Raw genomic sequence first — 27,857 nt, 5'->3', positions numbered from 1 at the left:
CTAGCAGAACAGGAAGAGAGAGATGGGAAGAGCGACTCTCTTGGGATGTGAAAGACGATGCAGATATTAAAGGTAGTATTCTGTCCAGTCACAATACACCTGGATTAGCTTTTATTGGTAACAATATCCAAGCTTAAGTATTCTACACAGTTTCAGGTATCAAATCCTACTGAAAATATGCACAATAAATCGAACAAAAATAAGTTTAAAAATTGTAATTTTCATTTTATCCAACACTTCACAGAAGTCTATATCTTTATAAACACATCAGATAAATATTAACACACCAGTCTGTAAGAAATATAGCGGCCGGCAGTCTCTGATGGCCGAATGATTTTGACAACCTGCAAAAAGCAAAAACACATTACAAATCTCTCAGCAATTTGTGTAATTCCAACAAACTATGCAATATGAAGAATAAAAAAAGATGATTATAATGCAGGCAAACTTTTTAAAATTTTATAAATAGTAAATTACAAGTGATGAAATTTCAATTCTGCTAGGAACACAAAAGTAACACATAACATATACAGAGTGTTTAAAAAATACGGGGCATAATTTCAGGTATGTATTTCCCACATTTAGACAATCAAAATAGTTCATTACAACATGTGTCCGGAAATGCTTCATTTCCGAGTTATGGCCTTCACAACATTGAAATTCACTGGAACGTTTTTCTTTCCGCAGGTTGTTGTCATTACAGAAGATGTTCAAAATGTCCACCTCCTGCTTGAATACGACCTCACATCAATGTCTCATTGACCTGCAAGCACGATCCCAAACTCCAGGAGTATTGCGTATGTCCTCAGAACATGCCACAATTCGATTCCGAAGGGATTCCAAATCAGGCACTGGAGACGAATAAACCAATGATTTTAAATGGCCCCACAAGTAGAAATCGAGAGGGTTCAGATCAGGTGAGCGTGGAGGCCAAGCAATTGGGCCACCTCTACCTATCCATTGATCAGGAAACCTTCAATCCAAGTACCGGCGAGCCGTACGACTGAAGTGTGCAGGAGCGCCATCATGCAGAAGTGAATGTGTTGATGATTGATCAGTGGAGTGTCTTCTAAAACATGAGGTATGGTGTTTTCCAGGAAGTTTGTGTACGCCTGCCCCGTAAGTCTGTTTACAAGTACATGGGGTCCAACTAATCGATCATTAATGATACCGGCCCATATGTTGAGGGAGAACCGCACCTGGTGATGAGATGGAACAGTTGCACGTGGGTTTTCATACGCCCATACATGCTGATTGTGGAAATTTGTTATGCCATCTCGTGTGAACTGTGCTTCATCTGTAAATAAAACTAAGGCAGGAAAGTTCTGCTGCAAGAACCACTGACAGAACCTAACTTGTGCAGGGTAATCTGCTGGTGACAGGGCCTGTACATGTTGCAAATGATAAGGATACAATTGATATTCTTTCAACAGTCTCCAGACAGTCGTATGAGGAACATTGACTTGCAACGCTACCCTTCGTGTGCTGATAGAAGGAGTCATGTTCACAGCCTCCAGAATCGCCTCCTGTACTTCTGGAGTTGTAGATCTTGGTCGTCCCCTTCCCAAACCAGGAGAGTTAAATTTTCCATACTCGCACAGACGGTAATGGAGACGTACAAATGTCTTCCGATCTGGACATTGTTGCTGTGGGTACCTCTCCTGCTACAAACGAACCAGCGCAGCATTGCCGTCTGCCTTACCGTACATGAAGTGCATCTCTGCCAGCTCTTGATTGAATACATGTCGCACAGTCTAACGCCTACACAACACTGAATGTAACCTTCACCTCGGAATGAACTGTCAGAGTGCCCTCTTAATGTCTCCTTTGACGGCAACGACCTGCGGAAAGAAAAACGTTCCGGTGAATTGCAATGTTGTGAAGGCCATAACTCGGAAATAAAGCATTTCCGGACAAATGTTGTAATGAACTATTTGATTGTCTACATGTGGGAAATACATACCTGAAATTATGCCCCGTATTTTTGAAACACCCTGTATATAAGACTGATAAACGTTGTGTAAATATTGTATTTAAAAAATTCAAAACATTTAAGCTATGAATGTTACTGCACAAACACGATCATGTTATTCACACAACACAGTACAAGGGATAGAGCTACCATGCTTCATGCTCTGATCATGTCTCTCAGTAAGTCCTCAAACATTTATCCTCTCATGATTCTCAACAATCAAAATTCACTGGAAATATAATAATTTTTCTCCAGTCTGCATGTAAATTAAAAAAATAATTACAACTCTCTCAAAAACAAAGTACAATGGCATTTTTCATCAAAATTCAAGAAATGAGTTATCATCAGAATTGCCCAGCATGTGGGCACATGTTCTGAGATGACAGATGACATACCGACATAGTTTTAACACAAAAGTTGTCAATTTTCTCACTATATGGACTATTCATTAACATTTTGAAAGCAAGTACTGTAGCACTTATTTTACAAAACGGCCACTTTTGTCTTATGTGTCGATTGCACTGCATGGGCCTCTTTGGAAAATTCGCCTGCCTTCACCAGGAAGCATTTCAGCTAACGATATTGTTCCACACGATGTCCACGACTTCTAGTCCAAAAGGTTGGCCTGAGGCCACTCCCCCTTGTGAGCCAGTGCTGACTCCTGCAGGAAACTGCGATTCTGAAGTATTTTGAAGTGTCGACTTCAGATATATCAGTTTTCCGATTTTCCGACAAATACACACATTTTTATTATTATTTTATTATATTGTTTTCCAAGCCACACAATGTGTTAATAGTCGGACTTATTTTGTTATGTCTGCAGTGAACTTATTCCAAAGCAGCAGAGATAATCTATTAGCGTGATGAAGATAAGAGCAGTTATGTTGTTAGAGATGCTAGCCGTCTTTACTGGCAATAATAAAAGAAAGCCCTTCACAAATCCTATGATAGAAAGATCATGCTGCCAATTATTTCTTCCATTTAACAAAAATAGGAACATATAAATCAAAATTAACACATGCTATAAACTTTCTCACGATCTATGAACCATGACAGATCAATACCATTCCCAAGCCACCTAAAGAATGGACATTAAATAGTAGCTCTCCAGAAAACGAAACTGTACCTTTATTTTCCAGAATCAAATCTACCTCGTATAATATTCCAATTTGAGCCAGATGATTTAGTGAGAGATCCCAATCTTTCGAAAATTCAAGAGGAACTTTTTGGTTCTCGGATAAAATTTGTTGAAGCAAAGTCTCAAGGTGTCTACTATAAGAGGTGAGTTTAGCTTATTGTAATGATGTAGATGTAAATGCAAAAGCTAGGAAGCAGCATAATCCTTGAGTGTGAAGACTTTTCTTAGATTCGTCCAAATATAGTTTAAAAACAGTGTAGTTATATAATGAAAATATTTACCCGCCACACAGTGTGTAAAAACGCCAATCTAGCAGATTTTTACGAAACTTTGTACAGGAGTTGCAGATAGCATAAGTGTACAAACGTCTGTAAGAGAAGTTATTAATTTTGTCCAGCTAGCTGGTCCATAGTTCCCCCACCAAGTCGTAAGCATGCCATACAAATGCCATCGTCCCCAAGATCCACTCTAATTTCGAAGCATTCTGTCAGCTGCTGAATAGCTGCCATCTTGAAACTGAAGAAGGAGTTCTAAAAAATAATTTTAAAATCTAAGTTCTACACATTTCCATATACGATCTAGCATATATATATAATATTCAGAGAAGGGAAATTCGGAATTTTTTGTAGGCAAAATGAAAAACTTCATGTTTAAAACAACATTTAAGCCCAATAAGTCTGCAATAAATTTAAACTATCTCATTAACCATCAACAAATTATTATATATAAGAAGTACACACCTTCCTCTACAACATTCATTTTTCACTTCACAGATACCTCAAACTGTACTTGAGCTGCACTGTTTCTTCTAATACACGCTGAAATCACTGGCAGCATGTATCATGCCATAAGGGATAAACTTTAGACTTCCTCTGAGTCCACAGATGTCAAACGAAATATGTGATAATTTATTCTTTTATTAACGATATTAATTGTTATGCAAATCTGGCTTTCAGGTAGAAGCTCCCTGTGAAGCAGGCTTGAATAATTTCAAGGGAAGAATTGTTCCTGGGCTGGGTATCGATTCTGGAATCCTTCACTTAGTGCATGAATGCTCTACAGACTGAGCTACTCCAGGAACTATACACGACACCATCATACTTCTTCCCTTTATATCCACACAACTCAAATGGGCTGACAAGACGCCAGAACCCAACTCTGAGTGCAGTGTGTAGACAGTACTGTTCTGTCCACTGCTACAAACCAAACAATATAAAAGGGAAGAGAGCAAGTTTCACCAAAATTAAGTGAAGAAGAGCGTGCCGGGCTACACAATAATGAGCATGGTGTTGTGTGAGAAAGGACAAAATATCATGGAGGGCAAGGTGAGGTGCTGTTATGTGCAGGAGCAGACACTGCTAGCCGTGCTGGACTGGGAATTAGCATGTTGGAAACGTGTGAGAGTGCGGATGGATTCCATTGAATCTGTAACACTAGATTATCGAAAATAGTGAACTTATAAGCAGAATTTGTATTATGTGAGGATTTTTAACAATACCATTACGACGATAATTTTATGGCATGCTGCAGCACTTAGCACATAGGGAGAAGCCGCCACTGGATGCAATATGACTTTCAAAATTCCTTTTTACACTCCCCTTTTCTCCTAATCTGGGGGCACAGAACAAGATTCCATCAGAATATTTCTGCTATGGAGAAAAGATATTCAGAACAAGTTAGCAGACTATGGTGGAAGAGCTCAAGAAATGTGAGCACAGATAGATCACCATTTCAATTTTCTTTGCTTTTGCTGCATGAATTGACTTCTAGGAGACACTCATAACTCTTTTCTTTTTAATGTCGGACAATCTCATTTTAATATTCAGAACAGGCACCACAACAACAGAAGTGCACTTAATTTAAGATTCCAATGTAATATCAGAAAAATTTTTTGTGCGAGATCGTGCATGTTTGCTTGTTTTCCACACAGAACCAATACGCGGTAAGTGTGAAATACCACATTCACTATTCCAACGTAACGCACATAACATTTTCCCTCTTCTTACCACTTAAGCGCGACATTCATTATTTTTACTGCTTTAGGCTTTTAACATATTATTTTTAGAGATGTTTAACATAGTAATAATTATAAATTGCAAACTTACCACTGCAATTTCACCTAAATTGCACAGTTAATTATTGTTTTTAAATATTTGCAAACATTAAGTAAACTCGACAACACCACAAAAGTTACTGCATTTGTAATGCAAGTAACATTAAGGAAGCCATGAAAAAATCAATAGGATTCCAGACTCATCATGGCGGCTACTATGAACGAAGGAGATGTGGATCTTGAAGTTGAAGAGGCTTGGGAACAAGGCTGTGCTTCTCTGGTTCCCGATAAATCCAGAGAAGGTATGAAAGAGCCTATAATATATTTACAAATTGGTTGGAAGGGAAAAAAAGAGAAATTAATGAAAAACTATGCTTGCTTATTTCGTGAAAAGGACCACAACTTTGAAATCTGCTAACAGTCTGTGGTCAGAATATTCAATGTTAAAAACTATGATAAATTTGAAATATGATATCAATATTGGACAATTTTCTAGTTTGGTGAATTTTTTAAAGAAGAAAAACGTTGGGCAAATGCCAAAAAAATGTAAAGTTTTCGACAGAGAGGACATGATTAAATTTTTAATTGAAGCTCCTGATGACACTTACTTGATGATGGGAATAGCTGATGCTTGTCGGAGGGATGAGATTACAAATCTGACTATTGATGACATTGAAGACAGGGGTTCAGTCATTGTTGTGAATATTCCCAATATAAAGACAAAAATTTCCCGAACGTTTACAATCATTGACAAACCCGATGAAGAAGTTCATTTTTTGGAAATTTTTCGAAAATATGTAAATCTCCGACCAATAAATTCTGCATCACGTAGATTCTTCCATCGATTTTCTAATGGGAAATGTACGAACCAAGTTGTCGGAATGAACACTATTGGTCGAGTGCCTTCAAATATTGCAAAGTTTTTAAACTTAAATGATCCAGATTCATACACGGGACATGCATTCAGAAGAACATCAGCTACTTTATTAGCAAATACAGGAGCCGACATCCTTGCTTTGAAATGGCATGGTGGTTGGAAGTCTTCGACGGTGGCAGAGGGATACGTCCAAGATTCTATGTACAATAAAATACAGAATGCCGAAAAGATTTTGCACGACAAAAGCAACATTGGTACTAGGATTCACAAAACTGCAACTACAGTCTCTAGTGCATCGACTTCCTGCCAGACGGAGGGTTTATCAAATGCTGCCATCTACAGTGCTAATGCTTCAACTTCGACAGAAACTGGAAAATCTATATTCATGCAAAAAAGTTTCACAATAGAAAAAACTGGTGGTGGTGCTCCAGTGACTCTGAATAACTGCACAAATGTGACAATTAATTTTAATGTGCAGAAATAAATCATTACATAACCTTACCGTTTGTTTTAAGTTCGCATTTATAAAATGGGGGGGGGGGGAAGGCAGACGTATATCACGGCCTGCTGGAGTATAGTAAACACAGAAAACATTTTATAGGAACAATGTTGAAGATATTTGTTTTCCGAAGTTGCCGTCATTGAACAGAAACCAAGATGGAGATTTCATTGCAACTAATTAGAAATTCGTCTTTCAGGTATGTAATAAACGATCTTCGCACAAAATAATGTACGATACACGAGCGGTATGTTTGTTTTCATGTTCTCGGAAATTAAAAAAGCTCAACTACGTTTCGCTTTTTAAATCTTTTCCTCGAACATGAAAACGTCAACATACCGCTCTTGTAATGCATATTACTAATAAAATTTAGCATAATGACACCCTTGATGCTTTGCTACAAGGGAGGATAGTGACCTTCAAAATCCTGTGTCAACAAAAGATTGTAAAGTATTTTTATGGTAAGGCGATGTACACAGCCAATCCCTATCAAGGAGATAAAACTTTACTTCCCTTTCAGATTCTGAACCTGACTGCTGAAGTTTTAACTAGAAATGCTACTGCATGATTCATAGTACTTTCTGTATCATTAATTTAATTGGCAAAATATAATGTATAATTTAATATCAATTTAAACTCCATTACACTTTATTTCCATACAATGGAACTACGTGTAATAAAATGTTTCACAATCAGAATAATTTTTTCTGGTATAGCAATCGTCTTTTCTTGAGCAGATCAAGTCTGTTGTCTTCCTGGATTGAGTATGTTTCGATTACACGAAAAAAAAGCTCAGTGCTAAATAGTCTTTCTGAAGAAGTGCTAGCATGTTATTAGGTGGACACATAAAAGTCGTCGTCTTCCTAACAAGTATTAGGCCGAGTGGCCTGTTACGGTCTCAAACTAGAATTTTCAGTCCATCTCTTCTTCAGACGACCTAGAGATCTTTTGCCATGCGGATGGTAATGAAACAGTGCTTTTGGAATTCTGCATTGATCCATTCATTCGAGATGACCCTTCCACTGAAGTTGATATTTGCTGATGAACTGCATAATGGGTTCTATTTGAAGTTCTTGCATTATGTCCTCATTTTTTTATGATCCCAGCGAGTATATCCAGCTGTTGCTCTCATGAACCTCATCTCACTTGCTGTTATTCTACTGACATCTTTATTCTTCACAGTCCACGCTTCACTACCATAGCTTAATACTGGCTGTGCTGAGGTTTTATACAAGCCTATTCTTGTGTGTCTTTGTACTAGTGAAGGTTTCATGATTTTATTAATGATCCCCATTGTTTTATTATATTTACATATTTTTTCAGCAATATCTACTTCATCATAAGGTGATAGTGTATAGCCAAGGTAAGTGAAAGTATTTACTCTTTCTATTACTTTATTATTCAAACAGATTTTACTTGGTACAGGGTATTTCCCACAAAATGACACAATTTTCGTTTTTTCAATATTAATTTCCATGTCATATTTCTCACTGACCATATTTGAATTGTGTACCGAATATTGTAAATCATCTTCAGTTGATGCTATGAGAACTAGATCATCAGCGAAAAGTAAAGCATCAAGCTGCAAATTTCGATTAATTGGAATAAATCCATGGCGTGTCTGTCGCCAATCTTGAATGATTCTGTTTATATATATAATGAACAGAAGTGGTGAAAGGCCATAGCCTTGTCGTACTCCACTATAAATGGGTCACCACTGTAAAAGTCTATTGTTGCTTCGAATTGCTATGATGGTTGTTTTATATATGTTGTAAATATTTTGTATAATCTGTTGAGGTACTTGATCATCTGCCAAAATCTGAAGTAATTTATTCTGATTAACTTTATCAAAAGCCTTTTTAAAGTCAACGAATGCCATATGCGTTTCTAGATTAAATTCTCTATGTTTCTCAACCAGTAATTTCAATGCAAAATATCCATCTTCCTCGACGAAAACCATTTTGTTCCTCACTGATAATATTGTCGTAATGCTCATTGAGTTTGTTTTTCAAAATATTTGCATAAATTTTATATCCTGTGTTCAATAAACTTATTCCTCTATAATTATCCGTAATTTTCAGATCTCCTCTTTTATGTATAGGGATTACAATAGATTTACACAAAAGTAATGGTTGAAAATACAGGATTAATTTAAAGAAAGATGACGAGAGTGGTTTAAGGAATATGAGTACCAAGCATATCACCTCCAGTAGTGTGACAGCCCACAAAGGCCGAGATCAACCAGCCATTTGCTGGCTCTTCAAGTTCACATCCCAGAGGTGAACAGTAACAATCAAACCAGTACAGGGCAACATGTGGTCAGTACAATAATTTCCCAGCTGTTACAGTTGGTTTTCAAAACTTAATTCAACTACGTACCGCAGCTTACCAAATTCATCAAGATGTCGGGAGGACACCAATCCAACAAACTGACCAAAATTTCATGAGAAAATTCCTTCTCCATATATTATACCATAAATTATATTATAAACTACTCTCGGTAACTGTAATTAGTAAATGTAAATGTTATTGTAAAAAGACAAATTTCGAGCAATGTCATTCCTATAAAACACTGCATGTAAGAAAAATCACATAAATTCATTAATAATGTTGCTAGTTAAAAGGGACTTAGTCACTTGCAATCATCACACAATTCACTCTTTTACCTGGCCTCGACGAAGACCAAAATAGCGACAAATTGGATCGCTTGTCTGAATTCGAGGAAGATGGTTCTCTTTCAGATTGCTTTAAATATTAAGGATAAATAAATTATTACCCTTAGAATAACAAACAACATGTACAAAAATAAAGTGGTCAAATATATTGAAATAAGTTATCAAAATAACAGCTTCACAACTACACCATTAAGAAAATGTAATAAACATTATGGGCCATATTCATAGACATTTTTAGCGCAGGCTTTCAGTGGATTATCAGCGTTTTTCGTATTCATAAACCAGTGTTAGCGATAGGATATGATCTGAATTCTGTACTAGTAACCAGTGGATAGCCGGGGCTAACTTAGTACACTCGTAGCGCGTGCTGCGAAATGTCTATGAATACGGCCCTACAAGTCGTATAATTTTACTGATATACATCTTATGCAGACAAGGAGAAAAAGGAAAAAAATGACAGTCTTCTGCTATTTAACTTGCAAGAAATGTTACCTATACTAAAATATAATATCAAATAAAGGACATTATATACAAACATCACTAGGAATTAAAATCTCTCTTGTTCTATGTCATATCTGAAAAAGATAAATTACAACGTGTATGTAACAAAAAGTGTAAATTATGCATCTGTTCATGGTAATTATACATTGACTGTGCTGAAGGTCAAAATTCCAGGTTCTTAACAATTTCTTCTACTTTCAGTTGTCTACATTAGATACGGTAGCTATGTTTACTGCTCATATTTTTAGAATGCAGCATAGGAGAACGCATCCAAAATTTCAAATCAACATATACAATAACATGCTATCCATACTCTGGTGATAATGTTATTAACTGTAGTTTTCTTATTGTTCTTTACCAGTCACAGCTCATGGTTCTCAAATTGGGGAAACTGTAAATCAGAGCACATATCCACTGTACATTTTATTGTTGTATATATTGTTGGATGTACTGATCGATATCCCCACTTCGATCTTATTGTGCCTGCTGTGTCCAGCTCTCATGAAAGTAAATCCTAGGTCAGATGTAAGCGATGAGAATATGTGGTTCTGTGGTGTTAAAGATGTGAAACAACGAAGTATCCAAAAGGATATTCGTTCAATTTGACATATTTTTTTTCGACAAAGTAACTACAGTAGAACTTGGTTATAGTGACCTCGTTTTGTGCGACACCTCGCCTGTAACATCAAATATTCTGTGGTCCAACTAATTCCCCATAAGACATTTGCTTTCCTACCTTGCTTAATACGACAAACGCATATGCGTCTACCTCGCATATAACGTCATTTTCAACCTCAGTTTGGAATACAATTTTCTAAGAACCAAAGTATTTTAAGAAATATTTTCCTGAAATCTGGCAAATCCTTTACTGTTCCCTTCCATCATATACCTCTGGAATGCAGGCAGATTCCCCACCCCATTTAACCTGCCCGAATTCATGCGGTATTAATGGTACCTGCATGCGGTCAGTTTTGACAGGAAGTTTTCACTAAGTGCACCCATTTTAACGCAGTATGGCCACTAAAAGAAGTGAGTGTCGCTTTAGAAGTCATTAGAATTATGAACATGTTCTATGAAGCTAGAGGAGGGAGCAGTGAAATTGCAACTGAAATAATGAACATAGAATTTAATTTAGAAAGTGTATATTGGGCAAGTAGGAGACAACAGAGTAAAATGACTGATTACTTCACTCCTCAGTAAATAAGTTTGGTGAGTAATGAACAAACTGTTTTAATACAGAATACTGTATTTATAATTGTACATGTATTTTATTGTGTTCATGGTATGCTTAAAAGTGAATACATAAATCTAAAATAAACCTAATTAAGTTTATTATTTTTCATTTTCCACCTCACTAGACTGATAATATGAATCTCGGTTACTACGACACTTGTTTATAACAACATAATTTTCAAGGTCCCTTGGATGTCGTTATAACCAAGTTCTACTGTATTTTCAAACTTTAATTAAACCAAGTCACATACAGTAGATATATACACAATTTTAGACAGTAATAAAAGTCACTCACCTGGCCTCTCTTGAGTCCGAAGTACCTAGCAACAGGGTCTCCAGCCTGGATTCTCATCAACTGGTTCTCTTTTAGTTTACTTAGAAAGGTTAAGGACGAACACACTACAATCAGTTAGAGAAGCCTTTGATCAAGTAACATCACAGCATACATTCAGTATTAGTTGCATAAACACTTGCTTGAAATAAACGAAACAATTGCAATCAAGCATAATTTCAGAACATACCTGATTAGTGCAGCTGTCGACTTCAAAAACTTTTTCGTTGGCGACTTAAAAATCTCACCATATACTACCTCAAGTTTTCATATAATGTGAATGAAGATACAGCAAATTAAATGACGAAAAAGAAGAGTTTACCAAATTTTTCTGTTCGAAGTCACAATTCCAATTCTGAGGTGGAAAACCAATCTCTTATTTCTTTTACCACGAGATTTACATTTTACAATTTGTATACGGAATGCTGGGCAAACTTTTAAATCAAGATAGAGGCATTACAGACGTATTTCTACGTTTCAAAACATTGTGATGCGATATATTACTGAAAATGCTGCATCTTATGCAGTTCCAATAAATTTATTTCATACTAAACACAAACTTAAAAAGGGAATAAAATAATTACGCTAGACAAATTACTAAGGTTACCCTTTTTATGGATTCAACAAATCATAAATTCATATCAGGCGCCAGTACCATTTCTTTTTCTGACCTCAATGAAACACTTGATAACATGGCAGTTTCAGATAACATCCGGTAAACACAGGAAAACACACAGTTTGGGATTCTTTGATTGGCAAAACGTAGTCTGATTCCGCAACCACAGCCAATGCATTGACACAAAATTTCTGCATATTCACTATGTGAATACACAAATGAAACGAAGTGAACGTGTATTCAGTTGTGTGTGTTGTGCTGGTGTTGTGGTGCTCAGATGCTGCCTTGTGCCAAAGCTCTGCCATAACACGTCAAATATTGTACAAAAATCTGCATTTTAAAGCTTTATTTTGCTGTGAAAAATCCAAGGATCAATGAAATTATTTCAAATTCTGTTAATGATGTTTTATATCTTATAAGTTTCAAATTGTGTTAATTGGATTCTTCACACCAACATGAAGCTTCAAAATGCAGTCTCCTCAAAACTTTATATTTAGAGTCATTTGTACTGGCCCGTTGAAATTATGTTAGTTTTCTGTTATGTACTCATGCCTTTTCCCAGAATTTTAATTTGTTGGGGAGGTGCAAGAGATTAATAAATTTGGTACATTAAGTAAACAAGAAAAGTATAGTTTGGTACAATTTTCTGTGAGATCTGGTGTACTTTATTTTTGGTCAGTGGCAACATGGTATCAAACGTCTTCCAGTGTCCAAGAACTCACAGGCACTTAAGAAACCTGACTTTAAAAACGAAGTTGAGTTAAAATAACCAACATTTCTCCGTCACAAAAGAAAGAGACTTATGTCAGCCACTGATCACAATTAGGTTCTCCATTGCAGACAGCCTGAAGCCACCAACTACTGAAGCTTTCAGCCATTCTGCCATTCTTCAAAGTGTTACAGAAGCTACTTAAACTTTCCTCTGCAAAGTATTCGCGCTGACAAGAGACACCCAGCAGTGCTACAACTTATTTATATCTTTATAACACTAACACACAAATTAATGGTAGTAACACGGCATGTAGCTACCAGGCAACACAGCAGTGCTCTGCAGAGCAGCATGAGCAGCGATCGAAAATTCTATGTTCTGATTGGATCAGAAGGCTACCGCACTGCATTCTTCAATTTTTCATAGGAAAGGCTGCCAACCCAAATAACAACTGTCAAGTGCAAGGTTACAGCGGCCTGAGTGTAATACACATTTCTTCTTCTTTTTACCTTGAAGTATTAGGCCACTTGGCCTGTTACGATCTCACAGTTGAATTTTCAATCCAGCACTTCTTTGGACGACCGAGAGATCTCTTCCCGTTTGGACAATAGTGGAGCATGACTTTTGGGATCTATCTCTATGCATGCGATGCAGATGATTTATCCAGTTGTTCTGATAATATTTTACGTGATTAATTACAGGTTCTAGTTGTAATTCTTCCATTACATCTTCATTGCGTTTGTGATTCCATTTCGTATATCCCGCTGTATATCTCATAAATTTCATTCCATTAGCCGTTATTCTGCTTTTGTCTTTCTTCCTCAATGTCCATGCCTCATTGCCGTAACAAAGTACAGGTCTCGCCAAGGTCTTGTATAGGCGAGTTCTAGTATGCCTTTGTACTAGGGAAGGTTTCATAATGTTAATTATTCTCATTGTTTTGGTGTATTTAGAAATTTTCTGTGAAATGTCTATTTCATAGAAAAAAGATAATGTGTATCCGAGATATGTAAGATAATTTACTCTTTTTAATATTTTTGAATCTAAACATATTTTGCTATGCACAGAGTATTTTCCGCAGAAGGCCATAATTTTAGTTTGTTTCTTTATTGATTTTCATATCATATTTAATTCTAATTTTGTTCAAATTAAAAATACACACATTGGGAACTTAATTCATTGTAAAAAGTAATAATATCTCATATATATTTCCAAACACACAAATTCTGATTCTGAAGCAAATTGCTATACTTCTCAATTATCACAAACAGTTCATGCAATGCTCATCACTAAAAAATTCAAGAAGGTTATATAACAATCACACACTGAAGTTTTTCAGAGTTACACAACTCAAACAAAATACTTACACTTGTTAGTTAGTTAGTGGGGTTTAAAAAGGGAGCGTCAGCTACTGTGGCTATTTGCGCCCTTATCTAAAATTCTTCACAAAACAGAAACACAATACATTAATCAAAATGCTAAAAAGAACTAAAAAGCGTTGTCACGGTTAAAACGAGGTACACAAATGCAGTACCCACAAGGTGATTTGTAAAGAATCTTAAAAGTGAGCAGTTCTCAGATTCTAGATAATATTCGAAACGAACCAAAAAAATAATAAAACTAAGCCCACAAGAGATAAATTGCATAGCACATTACAAAACAAAATTTTATAAAATATTCGGATGTAAAAAGTCCGAAATGTCAAGTCTGTTAAAAACATATACTAAACAACAATGTAACCTCCGGATGTAAAGGGTCCAGAGGATAAGTAAAGCGGGTCAATAAAAAACTAAATCACCCTGTCAAGTCCTGTATTCGATAAAAATCTCAACTTACACTTGTGACAGGAGTAACAATCTCTTTGGTGAGGATATTCATAGTTTATAGCATTTTACGAGGAGCAAATTAGAATGTTGAACCCTGTTGCAAATTGCATAACAATACAAATCTAAATATAGTGAACATATAAAATCTTTAAAATGCTACATAAATATAAAATTATCAGACAACAATAATTTAAAAAAATATATACATAAGATTCAGGAGGTACCACAATCCTGATTCATAGATCAAATTGATTATCTTTGTATTTCTCACTAGTGTACAGAGCATCATCACATTTCTGTCCTCTAGATGCACAATTAAATGTGTAAGTCCCTTCCGCTCAATGCCAGAAAAGCACCTTCAAGTAGGTTACTATCTCAGCCAGATACCTGTAGTTCTGTTTGAAGGGTATGCTTTAGTTCGAAAGTCAGATAAATGCATTTTAACTTATCACTACGTAACTACAATAGTTTCCATGCTATAAGAGGAAGTCATAAAAAGATTATTGATTAATTAAATGAATGGTAGTGTTAATGTTCTAATGAATTTGATTAAAACAATTGCATTACTTCCTTACCGGAGGTACATTGCCACCCTCACATAAGCCCGCCATCAGTCCCTTTCTGAGCAAGATTAATCCAGTCCCTACCATCATATCCCACCTACCTCAAATTCATTTTAATATTATCCTCCCATCTATGTCTCGGCATTCTCAAAGGTATTTTTCCCTCCAGCCTCCCAACTAACACTCTATATACATTTCTGGATTCGCCCATATGTGCTACATGCTCTGGATTTAATGTTCCTAATTATGTCAGGTGAAGAATACAATGCGTGCAGTTCTGTGTTGTGTAACTTCCTCCATTTTTCCTGTAACTTCATTTCCCTTGCCCCAAATATTTACCTAAGCACCTTATTCTCAGTTTCTCTCTCAAAGTGAGGGACCAAGTTTCACAACCATAGAGAATAACCGGTAATTTAACTGCTTTATAAATCCTAACTTTAACCTTTCTTGAGAGCAAATGGGATGACAAAAGCTTATCAACCGAATAATAACAGGAATTTGCATTTAATTTCCTCCCGAGTGTCATTTATATTTGTTACTGTTGCTCCAAAACAATTACATTAAACAAAAGAAATAAAAAATGAAAATACACTGTCTTATAGAAGATTTACTCTCCTGAAACATGATAACTGTCCACTGGTTTGAAACGCACAGAGATGTTCAGTATAGCTTTTGCTGACCATCAACATGTTCTGGATCTAGCTGCCTGCACAGCAGACCTGCTTGTTGCTGACAGCACTGGCAGATCTTCCACCACTTCTGGAGGTTATTAAAATCAGGTAGAACAAGCCTTCATATAATCTGCCAGGTATGATCGCTTGTATGATGGATAACTGCACGTGCAGTAACAGCTCATGTTGTTACACGGATTCTAGACTTTGCTCAAAATGTGCAATGGTCAAACAGAACTAAAATGTTACCAGGAACAATGTGTGAATAAAAGAGATGTTTTATGCGATGCGTGATATCTAAAAAGAAAGAATAATAAAGGATACTATCTGGCCAACAGTTCCTGCTTCTCTTCGGGAGTCATGACGACGTGTTCAGGCACCAGTTCGTGTTCTGTGATGTTTATTAGCAGTTCTGACTCCAGGAACTGTTCCAGAATGTACTTAGGAGCCATGTCAACCAGTGACTGCAACAGAATCCTTATTAAAACTTTATACAAATACCAACTGCAATAGTCTGAAGAATATAAACGCACATCACAACATCAGCACAGGACTGCGCTCAATATCCCATATTTTTATTTAATCTAAGTAATGTATCAATTTTTCTCAATTATTTTCATTGCTGATCACTTTCCCCTCATTTTCTCTCAGTGCATCTTTCCAAACAGGTTGCTTCTATGTGACTGATAACAGACAAGAAGCTTGGGTTACTGTAAGTTTAGTGATGACATCTGAAAGAGAACTGTGGTCATGAAATGGATAACAAAAAAGACATAAATGTGCTCATGTGAATAAAATGAAGCTAACCGACTTGGGGATCTTTAAAACAATTTCTGAACGAATTAAGGTGTTATGACGTACTTTTGAATAATGTTAGGTACTTTGACTGAGAAAACAAATACATGCATGAGAGAAATGGAACACTAACATAGATCTTCAACATACTGTATTTAATGACTGGTAGGACATTCAAAGACCTACAATTTCCTACAATTCAATTATTGCATCAACAAATACTAAAACCCTGAGTATTCCACTGGGTGCTGGAATTTAACATTTCATAGAAGTCTGAAATACTGGACACAGCTCAATCATTGTGTTAGCCCGAAATCTCATGACTTGCTAAAACTGAAAGGAAGCTTCTGAAGCTGTAATACGTAAACTAAACATAAATAACTTGAGCTTAGAATTTTTTAATCCCTTTCTGAGATTAGTTAGAACATTATTATTTTTTCTCTTGATATCATCTCTCTGAAGCATTTGATTTAATTGTTTCCAAAACAATCTACAGATTTTCGCATGCAAAACTGCATTTATCTTTGTTAGAATACTGTTTGCTCGTCATATTCCACAATTCAGGCAACCCTTCATACATGCAAACAAAGAGCACAAAACAAATTGTTGATTGCTAATTTCAGAACGTGGATTTCCCCCATTTTTGTACAGGCATCCAAAAACATATTTCGTAAACTTTTAAAAATAATTTAAAAGTTACATCGAGTTACTTACTTCCAATTAGAAGGAGAAATTCTGTTCCATGAAATGAAGACAGATAACTATGTTTAATAATTTACACAAAAGGTATAACGATAATACTGAACGGTGTGAAAGCCGTTAACCTTCAATGAAGCTACCTAATTAGGGTAACTGCAAATAACACACTGTGGTTGCAACTCATTCAAATACCTGTTTGGCTGAAGGGGTCATGCCTTGCTGCACCACAATTATGGCTCGGTGGATATTTTCTTCTTGCATTCTTTGACAGTACGTTTTTATAGTCTTTATTCCAATTTTCGGTTCATCAGGGAAAAACACAAACATCTGATCTGAAAATACACATCATGTCTCCAATGTCACGAAATACATTACTGGAAATTATATACAAACACATAGTTGAAAACCTCATAGTTCAGGTGTAAAATTGCATTTATTAACCATCGTACTTTCCAGCATAAAAGACACACTTTTTTCTTGGAAATTATTTGCCGACAGATTGTGAATGGCTCAAAGCTTCATGCGATGCTGTGAAAACTGAGACAGTCATTAAATCACGTGTGGCATTTAATGCATTGGATGGTACAGAGGACAATTTGTTGTGTGAAGATTCCGATTCTGATTTAGAATAAGTTTCAAGTAACTCTTCATTTAGCTCTGCAGATAAATTTCTATAGTTTTGATGAAGGTTATAAGGTTTCGTAGTTATTAGAAATTTGAGGAAGGTGGACCAGTGTCTTTAATTTCTATTTGAAATATTGTAAATTCATTGTAATATTCAATGATAAAGTTTTTTCCTTCAACAAAAAGGAGGTGCATTTCATAAGCGGCAATGCAGTAATTTAAGTGTTTTGAAGTGGAGAATAGTGTAATTCTATATTCTAGTTGTAAGATTCTAAACCAGCGGTCCAATTTAATATTTAATTCTGCACTAAAATACTACAAAACAGTACTATAACAGGTCTGTGTACGATGCTACGAAGACTTACTATGTATAGTGTAAAGAACAAGACAGGAAACTTGTATACAGTGAGTCAATATCACCAGCTAATGATGGCAATAGTTTCATTGAGTCCTGCTCTTCTTTCTAGCTAAGAACTCAAAACTTTCATTCTAATGAACAATAAAGTAAGTAATTATACTAAACTAGCAACTCACTCATGAAATCATACATTTTTTCCCCCCATATTGAATAAATAGATTTACAGAAAAATCTCTTCATTTCCATTTCATGACAGGACTATGCACTGCATTATGAGTCTGGTGCCAAAGCTTTACTCAAGAAGTCTAGTCTTCACTGCAACAGATAGTGAAGGAGCAAATATGGAATTTCAGTGTAATGAGCATTCTAGAACTTACCTGTGGGATCATCATTGTGGGCCACAAGCACAATCAAATCACTTCTTGCTGGTCTCTTTTCACTGAAAAAAAAAAAAAAAAAAAAAAAAAAAAAAGATGAAAATATATAAATATACAAACTTTCTAATGCACTTTGTTGGGTACTTCACGAAGCTGCTTTCTAGCAAAAATGTATCGGGTCAACTGCACACAATTCCATTCCGATTGTTTGTTGGTGAATTTACAATCATCACACAATTGCATTTATGGTGTAGAGCAGTGGCAGAGGCTGGGTATGTGCACACACTGTAATAAATTGCTTTCATATCATTCTGTATTGGTTTCTTATTGCTCAATTTGTCAACACTTTCTTCCTTCAAACCTTCGTTCTTTCACGTGGTCGTTATACACCTTCGCATAGGCAAGTGAGGGGTTGGCAGTGTACGGTCTCCAAGCTGCTACTGCGCTCTCACATCATTGCACAACACGCAGGCAAAACATAGCGAGCTCACTAGTCAACAGGATGCTTCCATCTACTAGGGGATGATTAAGAACAAAGCACTTGCCATCTTCTTAAAAACACAATCCAGAAATAAATATTATTTAGTAACATAGTAGATATTTGTACATATTTATTTATTTTAAACTAGCTGAAAGCACCTGGCAGCATTGTCCAGGTTTTCTTATTTTGCTATTTTCAATTAAACTGGTTGTTAGACTTCTTGGAGATCTCAGAAACTCAATTGTACAAAACTAAAACGAATTATCTTTACTAAGATTTCCTCATCTATAAAGACGAATCTTTACAGAGCGTTCTTAGCCAAGGCCTGCCAGGTTTAACTCGATTTAAAACAGTTCAAGTTCAGGCACCGAAAGAAAACATTTCATCATGTGCCTTACATTAAACTGTTTTTGTTTTTAATTAATTAATTTTATTTATTTATTCATTTATTTATTTTCGTGTAGTTAAGACCACTAGGCCTTCTCTTCCACACCACCAAAAATGCATATTAAATAATAATAAAAAAAAATAAAACTTTAAACAAAACAAGTTGCCATTTTCTTGAAGTTTAGCAAAACAAAAACACACCCCTCTGACCCTATATGCTCACTTAGCGTTGACTCAATGTTCTACTTTGATCTGGAGCTGTGCTGAGATACATTTCATGTCTATGTGTGTTTTCACTTGAACTTCAGAGACAGCTGACGATAAATAGGCAATTCCCTTCTTTCCAATCTGAAACCACTGAGTGGGGTATCACAATCAGCCAAACTTTATCTCCTTTTCAGTCGTATCAAAGAATCAATATATATTTAATTACTCCTTGACCGCTGTTGTCTGCTTGTAACATACCCAGTTTTTCTAAATATGACTTGAGAAATTATATCTCACAAATTCAGAATATATTGATTATATTATTTCTTATTTTATATAAAGAATACAGACACAATATAAATTCGCAATAAATAACTTTTTTAACATAGACTAAATAATAATGTTCTGAGATACTTATAGCTATTTTAGAAATTAAGAGATTGATCTTTCCAAAACGCTTAACATATACTATCCACTAAACTTTTCTTGATCCTTCTTTTAAGGGGGTGAGGGGGCCAGAGGAAAGTATTTCCGCCTTGCTTACGGCAGTGCTGCCAACCAAAGGAAACTCAACACTGAAGTAAATGAATAGTAAGCAGAGTGTAACCTGTTCCGAACCATTATTTCTCTGCCTCACTGAGAATATTTCGTTTCCGAAGAGGAGTCTGAAGGTGCTCCTGTGACCCTGGTATTTCCTCAGCCATTAGGCCTATGTTCGAAAACAAAATTAATTCAATTTTCCGACATATTAACTTGTATTATCACAGTATTACTTTACTGTTGCCAACTTATATGGGCCCAAGCCACCCAATAATTTGTTGTGCTACTACTACTACTACTACTATTATTATTATTATTATTATTATTATTATTAATGAGATTTATTTATTTTAACTTAAAACTAAAGTGTTTGAGCCCACACAATGTTTTCCAAAAGTTGGCGCCACTGACTGTGTCTATCAAACAACAATCAGTAACCACAATATTCAAGGCTTGCAATACCATCAAATGCCACAGCATATGCGACTAGTATTTAGTGGCTGCCACTCCTTGTCAACAAAGATAACCGAATCTTACCGATTGAGTACTACGGAGCCGAAAGATCAAGAAAGTTTCGTGCATAGTACATGATTAGACCGATAAAAGTTCGCAATAATACATTTTCAGACATGACCAACAATATTCTGAGAGATCTATATTTCTGAATTAATACAGTGTTATTTTCAGTGAGCTTACATACACAAGAGTTTGAAGTGGTTTCGTCATCTGATGATGAATGGGCGAAGATAGATGGCCTAAACAAATTTACCAGTGGAAACCTCCAGGAAGAAGTGGAAGAGGTAGACCAAAAAGAACTTGGGACAACAAAGTAATGGAGGTCATGCATAAGAGGGGGTTGAGGACTGAAGACGCACAAGACAGAAGGCTTTGGAGGATTGGCACAGGAAGACGGCAGGAGCTGTAGAATCCTGAATACATTCGCATACCACATTAGCAACATGACAAAAGTATCACTGAATTGCTTTTCGATATGCGTACAATTCTATATTTTCCCCTCTATTGCATAAATATACATAAATGTTCAGGTGTGTCCACTTGAGAGCAAGCTACATAGTTGGACACGTAGTTTCTAAGTGAATGTCTGCAACTTTGAGCGATTGTCCTTGAGCTTTATTTTAATATGGTCCATACCTGTGAAATAACAGTTAGCACATCTGACCACAAAAACAAGTGGCCCAGTTCGAATTCCAGTCGGAGCAAGTTACCTGGTTGAGACTTTATCCAGGGTTTTCCCTCAACCCAATATGAGCAAATAAAGGGTAACTATCGGTGCTGGACCCTGGACTCATTTCACCGGCACTATCACCTTCATTCCATCAAATGCTAAATAACCTGAGATATTGATATCCTGATATTTATATTGATAACCTGAGATATCGTAAAATAACCCACCAAATAAAAAATTAATACCACCATCACACATGCTTGTCACACTGAAATTGCAGTAGCGTAAAATCGAAAGGCATGTTAGTGGATATCATACGAATAAGTGGGATAAAAACATCTTCTCATGCCAGTTAATACTGCCACTTCTATTATGTTTTGCATAATTTTGGTGGGTCAATATTTCGCAATAGTACTATTGGTGATTCAATATTAAGTATTAAATTATGTGGTGGCAATCCTTGCAGTTTCAAAGAATTCAAGAATTCAGTTACATAAAACACAGCCTGCTCACTATCTATCTACAACTACATTGAGAAACTCATAATACGGTCTTTGACTGCGTAAAGATCACTGCCTGCTGGATTGCATCCTAACGCTGCATAAACTGCTTGCTCAATCAAGGTGGCGGGCAGTGCCCACCGCTATCAGAGTCCGTGGATACTCAGAGTAGTGCAATAGGCCGCTATTGTTATTCCATTTCAACACTCTTGGGACAGGAACATTTAAAGTAAAACTCAATTTAGGCCAGTGTCCGTGGCCCTTAAAATTAAAAATATCTGACTCTAAGCTACATTCACTCCTTATACAACTGTATATGGCAAATAGCGCGCATACTGGAATAACAATGACTGAATTGTTGGCATTTCCGGCACAAAGGATTGCGGTTCTCTGGATATCCACGGACTCTGACTGCTATTAACTTATCAGTAGCCTATATGCAAAATCACTACCTACCACCTAGCAGCTACTCGCGTATAACCGTTCATTGGTCAGCAGTGTAAGCAGCCATAGGATGTGATCCAGCAGGCAGTGGTAGATACTTATTGCATGAATTGTCTAGATTTTGGCCTTCATGATGTGTCAACAATATTATTTAATTTCGTGTTATTTCTTTTTCCAGGGCCTCGTGAAAGTCGATGTTTAATACAAGAGAAAATAACAAAGAACAATTGACTGTAGAAGATTTCATTTTAACATTATAGGCCTACATGAATGCTTGATCGTATTTACTTTTTAATTAATTTAACGTCCATTTTAGACCACCACTGTGGTGTAGGAGTCAACATGCTCGTCTCTTATGCAGAGGGCCCGGGTTCAATTCCCAGTCGGGTTGAATTTCCTAGTTGAGGTTTTTCAGGATTTTCCCTCAACCACAAGGCAAATGCCAGGATATTCGGGCCACAACATCCCCGAATTTCGCCGGCTTCATTCATCACCAAAACCATATTCATAACAAATTAGTTATACATCTACAGACGCCATCTACGTAGTTCATAACAATAGAACCAGTCTCAACAATAGTACACAGGCCTTCGGATTTCACCCAAGAGATTAACTTGCAATATGACCAGAGATGTTAAAGCGAGTATAAATAATAGCATTTGTCCAATATTAATGTAGCCTATGTTCTTCTCCTGGTTATGAAGGTTAAATGTGCAAACTTCGGCAAATATTGGACAAAGCGTGTAGATTTATATTGAGAACATACATACATACATACATATATGGCAAAAAATCCTCTGAGATAAATTAATGCCATTTTCTCGTCATGAAGAAATATACCAGATTAAGAACAAAGTAATCAATTTCGTAACTGTACATTACAACGTCGCACGTACCTTGGTTTATCTCCGAATTGTTCTTTAAACTGTTCCAACGTCTGATCCAATTCATCTTGTGTAACCAAGTAACCTCGATCGTGACATAACTAGAAAAAAATGGAACAACATAAATCATATTTAACACTATAACGAACATATTGAAATATCACACAATGTTATCCTTAACAAAAGATGAAATATTCATTGAAACGATCTGCTATGAATACCATAAATTTACATTACTACAATCTGAGATTCATTTGTTAATCAATTAATGTATTTTAGAAATGTAACCCTTTATAGGCCTATTTAAATTTTGTCTTTGTATAAATGTGTTAACCTGCATCATACTCTGTTTATTTGCTTATATTTGTTTATTTGTGCTAAGTTTATTGGTTTATGCATGTGTGAGTGTATGCGTATATTATTTAATCTGACGATGTCATATCTAGATTTGGTATACTGGTTTCTGACATATTATTATTATTATTATTATTATTATTATTATTATTATTATTCATTTATTTCTCTACAGAACAACTAGGTCGGAGGAGGCAACATTTTGTCTTTAACAATTGTTTACTATGAGGGAGGATCAAAATTAATGCACAACAATTTTTTGTGGCAACGTATTTAATAGGTAAACAAAACCGAAATAATGCAGAAAAAAGCTACAGGTTTTACCTATTTTTCAACACAGGAACCAAGTCTCTCGACACATTTCCCCCATCATGACACCAGATTCAGTACACCTCGTTCATAGAACTCCGTTTTCTGAGCATATAAGCACCTGCACACGACTGATTTCACTTCTTCATCTGAACCAAAGTGTTGGCCTCCTAGGAATTTTTTCGTTGGTCCGAAGAAGTGAAACTCAGACAGCGCAAGGTCTGGACTGCCGCCTCAATGCCTCTGACATTGGATGGTGTTCCAGTGGTCACTGAATGTGCTTCATCGGTAAGATTTACTCGACCCTCTTTGAAGAACCTGCACCACCTGGAGATGTTGCTACGGTCCAGACAATCAGCACCATACACCTCCAGCATTTCCCTGTGGATTTCACTCGGACTTTTTTGTTTTGCTCAGAAAAAACGGACTACACCTCGCTGCTCTTCACAAGTAGATGATGCTAGCACACGTTCCATCTTTACTCAGCAGTTACCGCTCGTTCCGATAGGGTGACACCTAATTGAGCCATTGCTGTCTGTAGCACAAGATTCAAACTAACTGTCTGCCAACTTTGAACATCCTAACCAAAACAGTATACCGTAAAGAAATTGTTGTGCGTTACTTTCCCATCCTCCCTAGTACACTTAAATAGTAAGTGTAGAGTACTAAGTAGTACGTAGTTTTACTTTTCGGTACCCAAAACTTTCCACAGAATAACCTACAACTATCATCTGTTGCATGTGGTAATGAATGGATGAACGGAGGAAAAAACCCACTTAGGCCCTAAATCACTGACAGCAACTTCAAACTTGTAACACACACCCTAAAGATGCGATATGACCACTGCGAAAGCTATAAACCCAAATACCTACCTTTGTTTATGTACCAGACCAATGAGTTTCTTACACATTTTCACACGAAATCTTCACACAACCATTATGTTGCATTATGCAGGGAAGCACCCCTTTCTTCGGTCCAGGATAAATCTGTGTACCTATCTACCAAAACCAAAAAGCGTAATGCAATGCATACTAAAAGACTGAACAAACCAAACCTAACTTGTCACTCCTCGGCCTTGCGAAAATCCCTAATTTACTTTTCCAGATACCTATAAGTATATTTGTAAATTTACATCATCTGCGAGTTCCATGTCATCATGTAATAATGCAACACAAATCAGACGTCATTCCCGTGCGTAGTGTGTAGCACGATCGAATATTCAATATATTGGAAATACAGTAAAGAGGAAATGCGAACAAATGTGCATATAATGACATCATGAGCCCTACCTGCTGTATGCAGTTATTGAAAAGGGAAAATCGCATTAAGCAGAACGTAGAAGCTCCGCCCATCACCCATTCCACTTTTCCCTACTAGCTCACCACCCATCTACGTGAGTGTTGTGTCGAATGCACATTTCATGTGGGTGGGGATAACTTCCCCTACTGGCGTTCTCTTTATTGCGATTGGTCAATGTTACTTATGTCCCGCCCACTATAGGGACATAGGCCAATTTTACACATATTTAGTATAACTTGTTGCTTCTTTGACAGGTTAGGTTAGGTTAGTTTAGGATTTTGTTATAGCCTACCTTGCATATATGATTATAGCGCAACATTGGCAGTGATAAAAGTGAAATATTCGTTCAGTGGGCGTTGGATACTCTACATTCACCGACATGACATTTCTGGTCTCTCCTGGCAATGGCTTATTTGTGAGCAACTTTTAGAGGTTGGGCACCTGGAAGACGGAGTTACGCTGTCCCGATGATATCATGATAGGGTGATTATGAAGTGTCAGGAGAGGTCTTAAACCTAAGCCTAACCTAATTTCTAGACCATGGACGAACACAGGAACATTCCCCAAACAAGAAGTACAATACATTCATTCCAAACCACCATACCTGCATAACTGTTTTTCTAATTCTCCACAATTTGTAAGTTTCTGCTTCATCATCCATTATGTTTGATACAATAACAGAAAATACAAATCCAGACTTATAAAAATTATAACAGATCTTTCTTCACGGACCACGAACACAAACTTGTCACTTTTCACCAAAAGGACTTCTTTTCACTCATAACCTAACCAGACCAAAACAATTGAATGTAATCAAAGGCAAAACAACACTTGCGTTTTTATCAACGAGTTTAAAAGAGAATATTGTAGGCAACGAGAATATAGAGCGGCCATGTTGTCCTGTACAGCGCTCTTTGCGGTGCCACCGCGAAACATAAACTATTTTTATTGTAAATGATTTCCTGCGTTTTCTTATCTTAATGTTTTTTCTTTTTCTTTCCAACTGTCACAAAATTGTTTTGTTTACTTATTATTCTTTATGAATTGATTAGTAGGCCGATCTTTCGAACCCTTCAGGGCGGCTTTTGTTTCTACAAATTATCTATAGTGACGTGTGACCGTACTCGTTGGTTTTTATGCCTTCCTTTGTTCTAATCTTCCAATTGAATTGCAAACTTCCTCGAAATAAATGTACCCACAGCGAAAAATTACTATATTTTAGATCCTTCCTGTTCCTGTGACGCGGGAATTCAAAGCAGTACAAGTGTAGAGGCATTAGAATAAGAGAAACAGATGGACATTCCAAGAGAACATAAATTGCTTAATAAAAATTATGAATTTGTTTCTGATGATATAATAATGGAGAGTGCCAATCAAGAAAAGATCAACATTTATCTGCCATCAGTTGATTACTTCAAAGCAAAATACCAGCTTGAAGACATTGAGGTGATTGGTCTTCTTATTGGAGCTCGTGGTGTGATTCCCAAGTTCTTTGAACGCTTCAGGAAGACTTCTGAACTACCACAGACACTTACTGCTGACATTATAACTTCAGTTTTGAAACGCTCTTGCCAAATTCTGAGTCATCATATTCACTCTGTTCAATTTTTTTTTATTCATATGTTTATTTTAATTTTCTTTCTACAAAATTTGTGTAAACATTTAATATTGTAAAATTCATGTAGGAGAGTAAACTGAGTCCTTCTGGGCTACCTCCAATGGGAGGCAGTTATTATCTTATCTAGTATATTTTTCAGCTTCCTGGTGCCTGCCAAGTGTTCAATTTTTACCAAAATTTATAAAAGCTTATCAGGTAATCACTTTTATTTTACTATTAACAGTAGTTTACCAACTTGATGTACTCCACTCATGTAAAAAGGATCACATGTGCTGGTAACCCAAATAGCGAGTATATAACTACAGGCTTCTAAGAAAAAGTAATGGGTAAACGCAAATGAATATAATTTTATCTCACAATTCTTGAATAGAGAGAACATGATTCAAATTTTTCTTACACACTTTCTTCTATTTTCCGACTCTAAAAGCCTTACACTTTATCTATAAATAAATAATTCTGTGAATGAAGCCTAGGCACATCGCATCTCATATCCTACATAAATTAAGTAATCGAATCTACTTTTAACTCTTTAAGAATGTCCTATTTATTTTATGGTCAAGGAGGGAGTAGCCAGCAGTTCTTTTCATAAAAATCACCTTTCAGCTGTTGAGTCTTCTTTCGTCAGCCTTTTTGATAGTCCAGGCTTCGCTTCCATATGTGAGAATACAGAAATCTATAGGTAAACCGTCTGTTAATATTGTGACATCATTAATTATAGTATGTCTTGCATGACAGAAATTATGTTAATGAAACAATGTTTACAACAAATGGTTGTGTAGTATGGCAGATATTCGAAAACAAAAAAAGTTACTTGCACAGGAAATGGACTTTTAGCATAGCTCTGCGCAAATTAGTAAATTAGATTATGTACCTAACACTATTATAAGACAAAAAATTCTGTGCTGTATCAGGGATACACCGGCACGCAGAACATATGACCCAGTTTTGGGAAAGGATGGAAGAAAAGACAGGAAAGCAAAGGTTTAAATGAAGCATATAGTAGGTCTACTCATAACTAGGTACACATTTTCTTCACACATTTACATAGAAAATATTTTATGGTTTAAGTTTATAGTAATTTATCTCATTTAGGTATGAAAACTGTCTCTAAAAATACTTTGAAATTAAAAT

General features: G+C 36.1%; 1 protein-coding gene across 3 annotated transcripts; it reads right to left on the bottom strand.

The window, feature by feature from the left end:
* Positions 1 to 66: 66 nt before the first annotated feature.
* Positions 67 to 26,132, bottom strand: Polr2E (DNA-directed RNA polymerases I, II, and III subunit Rpb5). Of its 3 annotated transcripts, XM_069825262.1 has the most exons (8): positions 25,713 to 26,132; positions 23,159 to 23,247; positions 18,518 to 18,579; positions 17,351 to 17,490; positions 15,989 to 16,128; positions 11,244 to 11,322; positions 9,206 to 9,284; positions 67 to 344 (listed from the first exon to the last, which is right to left on the bottom strand). In XM_069825262.1, exons 1-8 carry the CDS (start codon positions 25,767 to 25,769, stop codon positions 268 to 270), a joined length of 723 nt encoding a protein of 240 aa, XP_069681363.1. In that variant the 5' UTR covers positions 25,770 to 26,132; the 3' UTR covers positions 67 to 267. The 3 variants fall into 3 exon arrangements, with proteins under 3 accessions (XP_069681363.1, XP_069681366.1, XP_069681364.1); XM_069825265.1 differs by lacking the exon at positions 11,244 to 11,322 and having other exon boundaries at positions 25,713 to 26,126; XM_069825263.1 differs by lacking the exon at positions 9,206 to 9,284 and having other exon boundaries at positions 25,713 to 26,031.
* Positions 26,133 to 27,857: the final 1,725 nt, after the last annotated feature.

Source organism: Periplaneta americana, chromosome 5, assembly GCF_040183065.1.
Source record: "Periplaneta americana isolate PAMFEO1 chromosome 5, P.americana_PAMFEO1_priV1, whole genome shotgun sequence".
Lineage (NCBI taxonomy): Eukaryota > Metazoa > Arthropoda > Insecta > Blattodea > Blattidae > Periplaneta > Periplaneta americana.
This window is presented reverse-complemented; position numbering and strand designations above follow the sequence as displayed.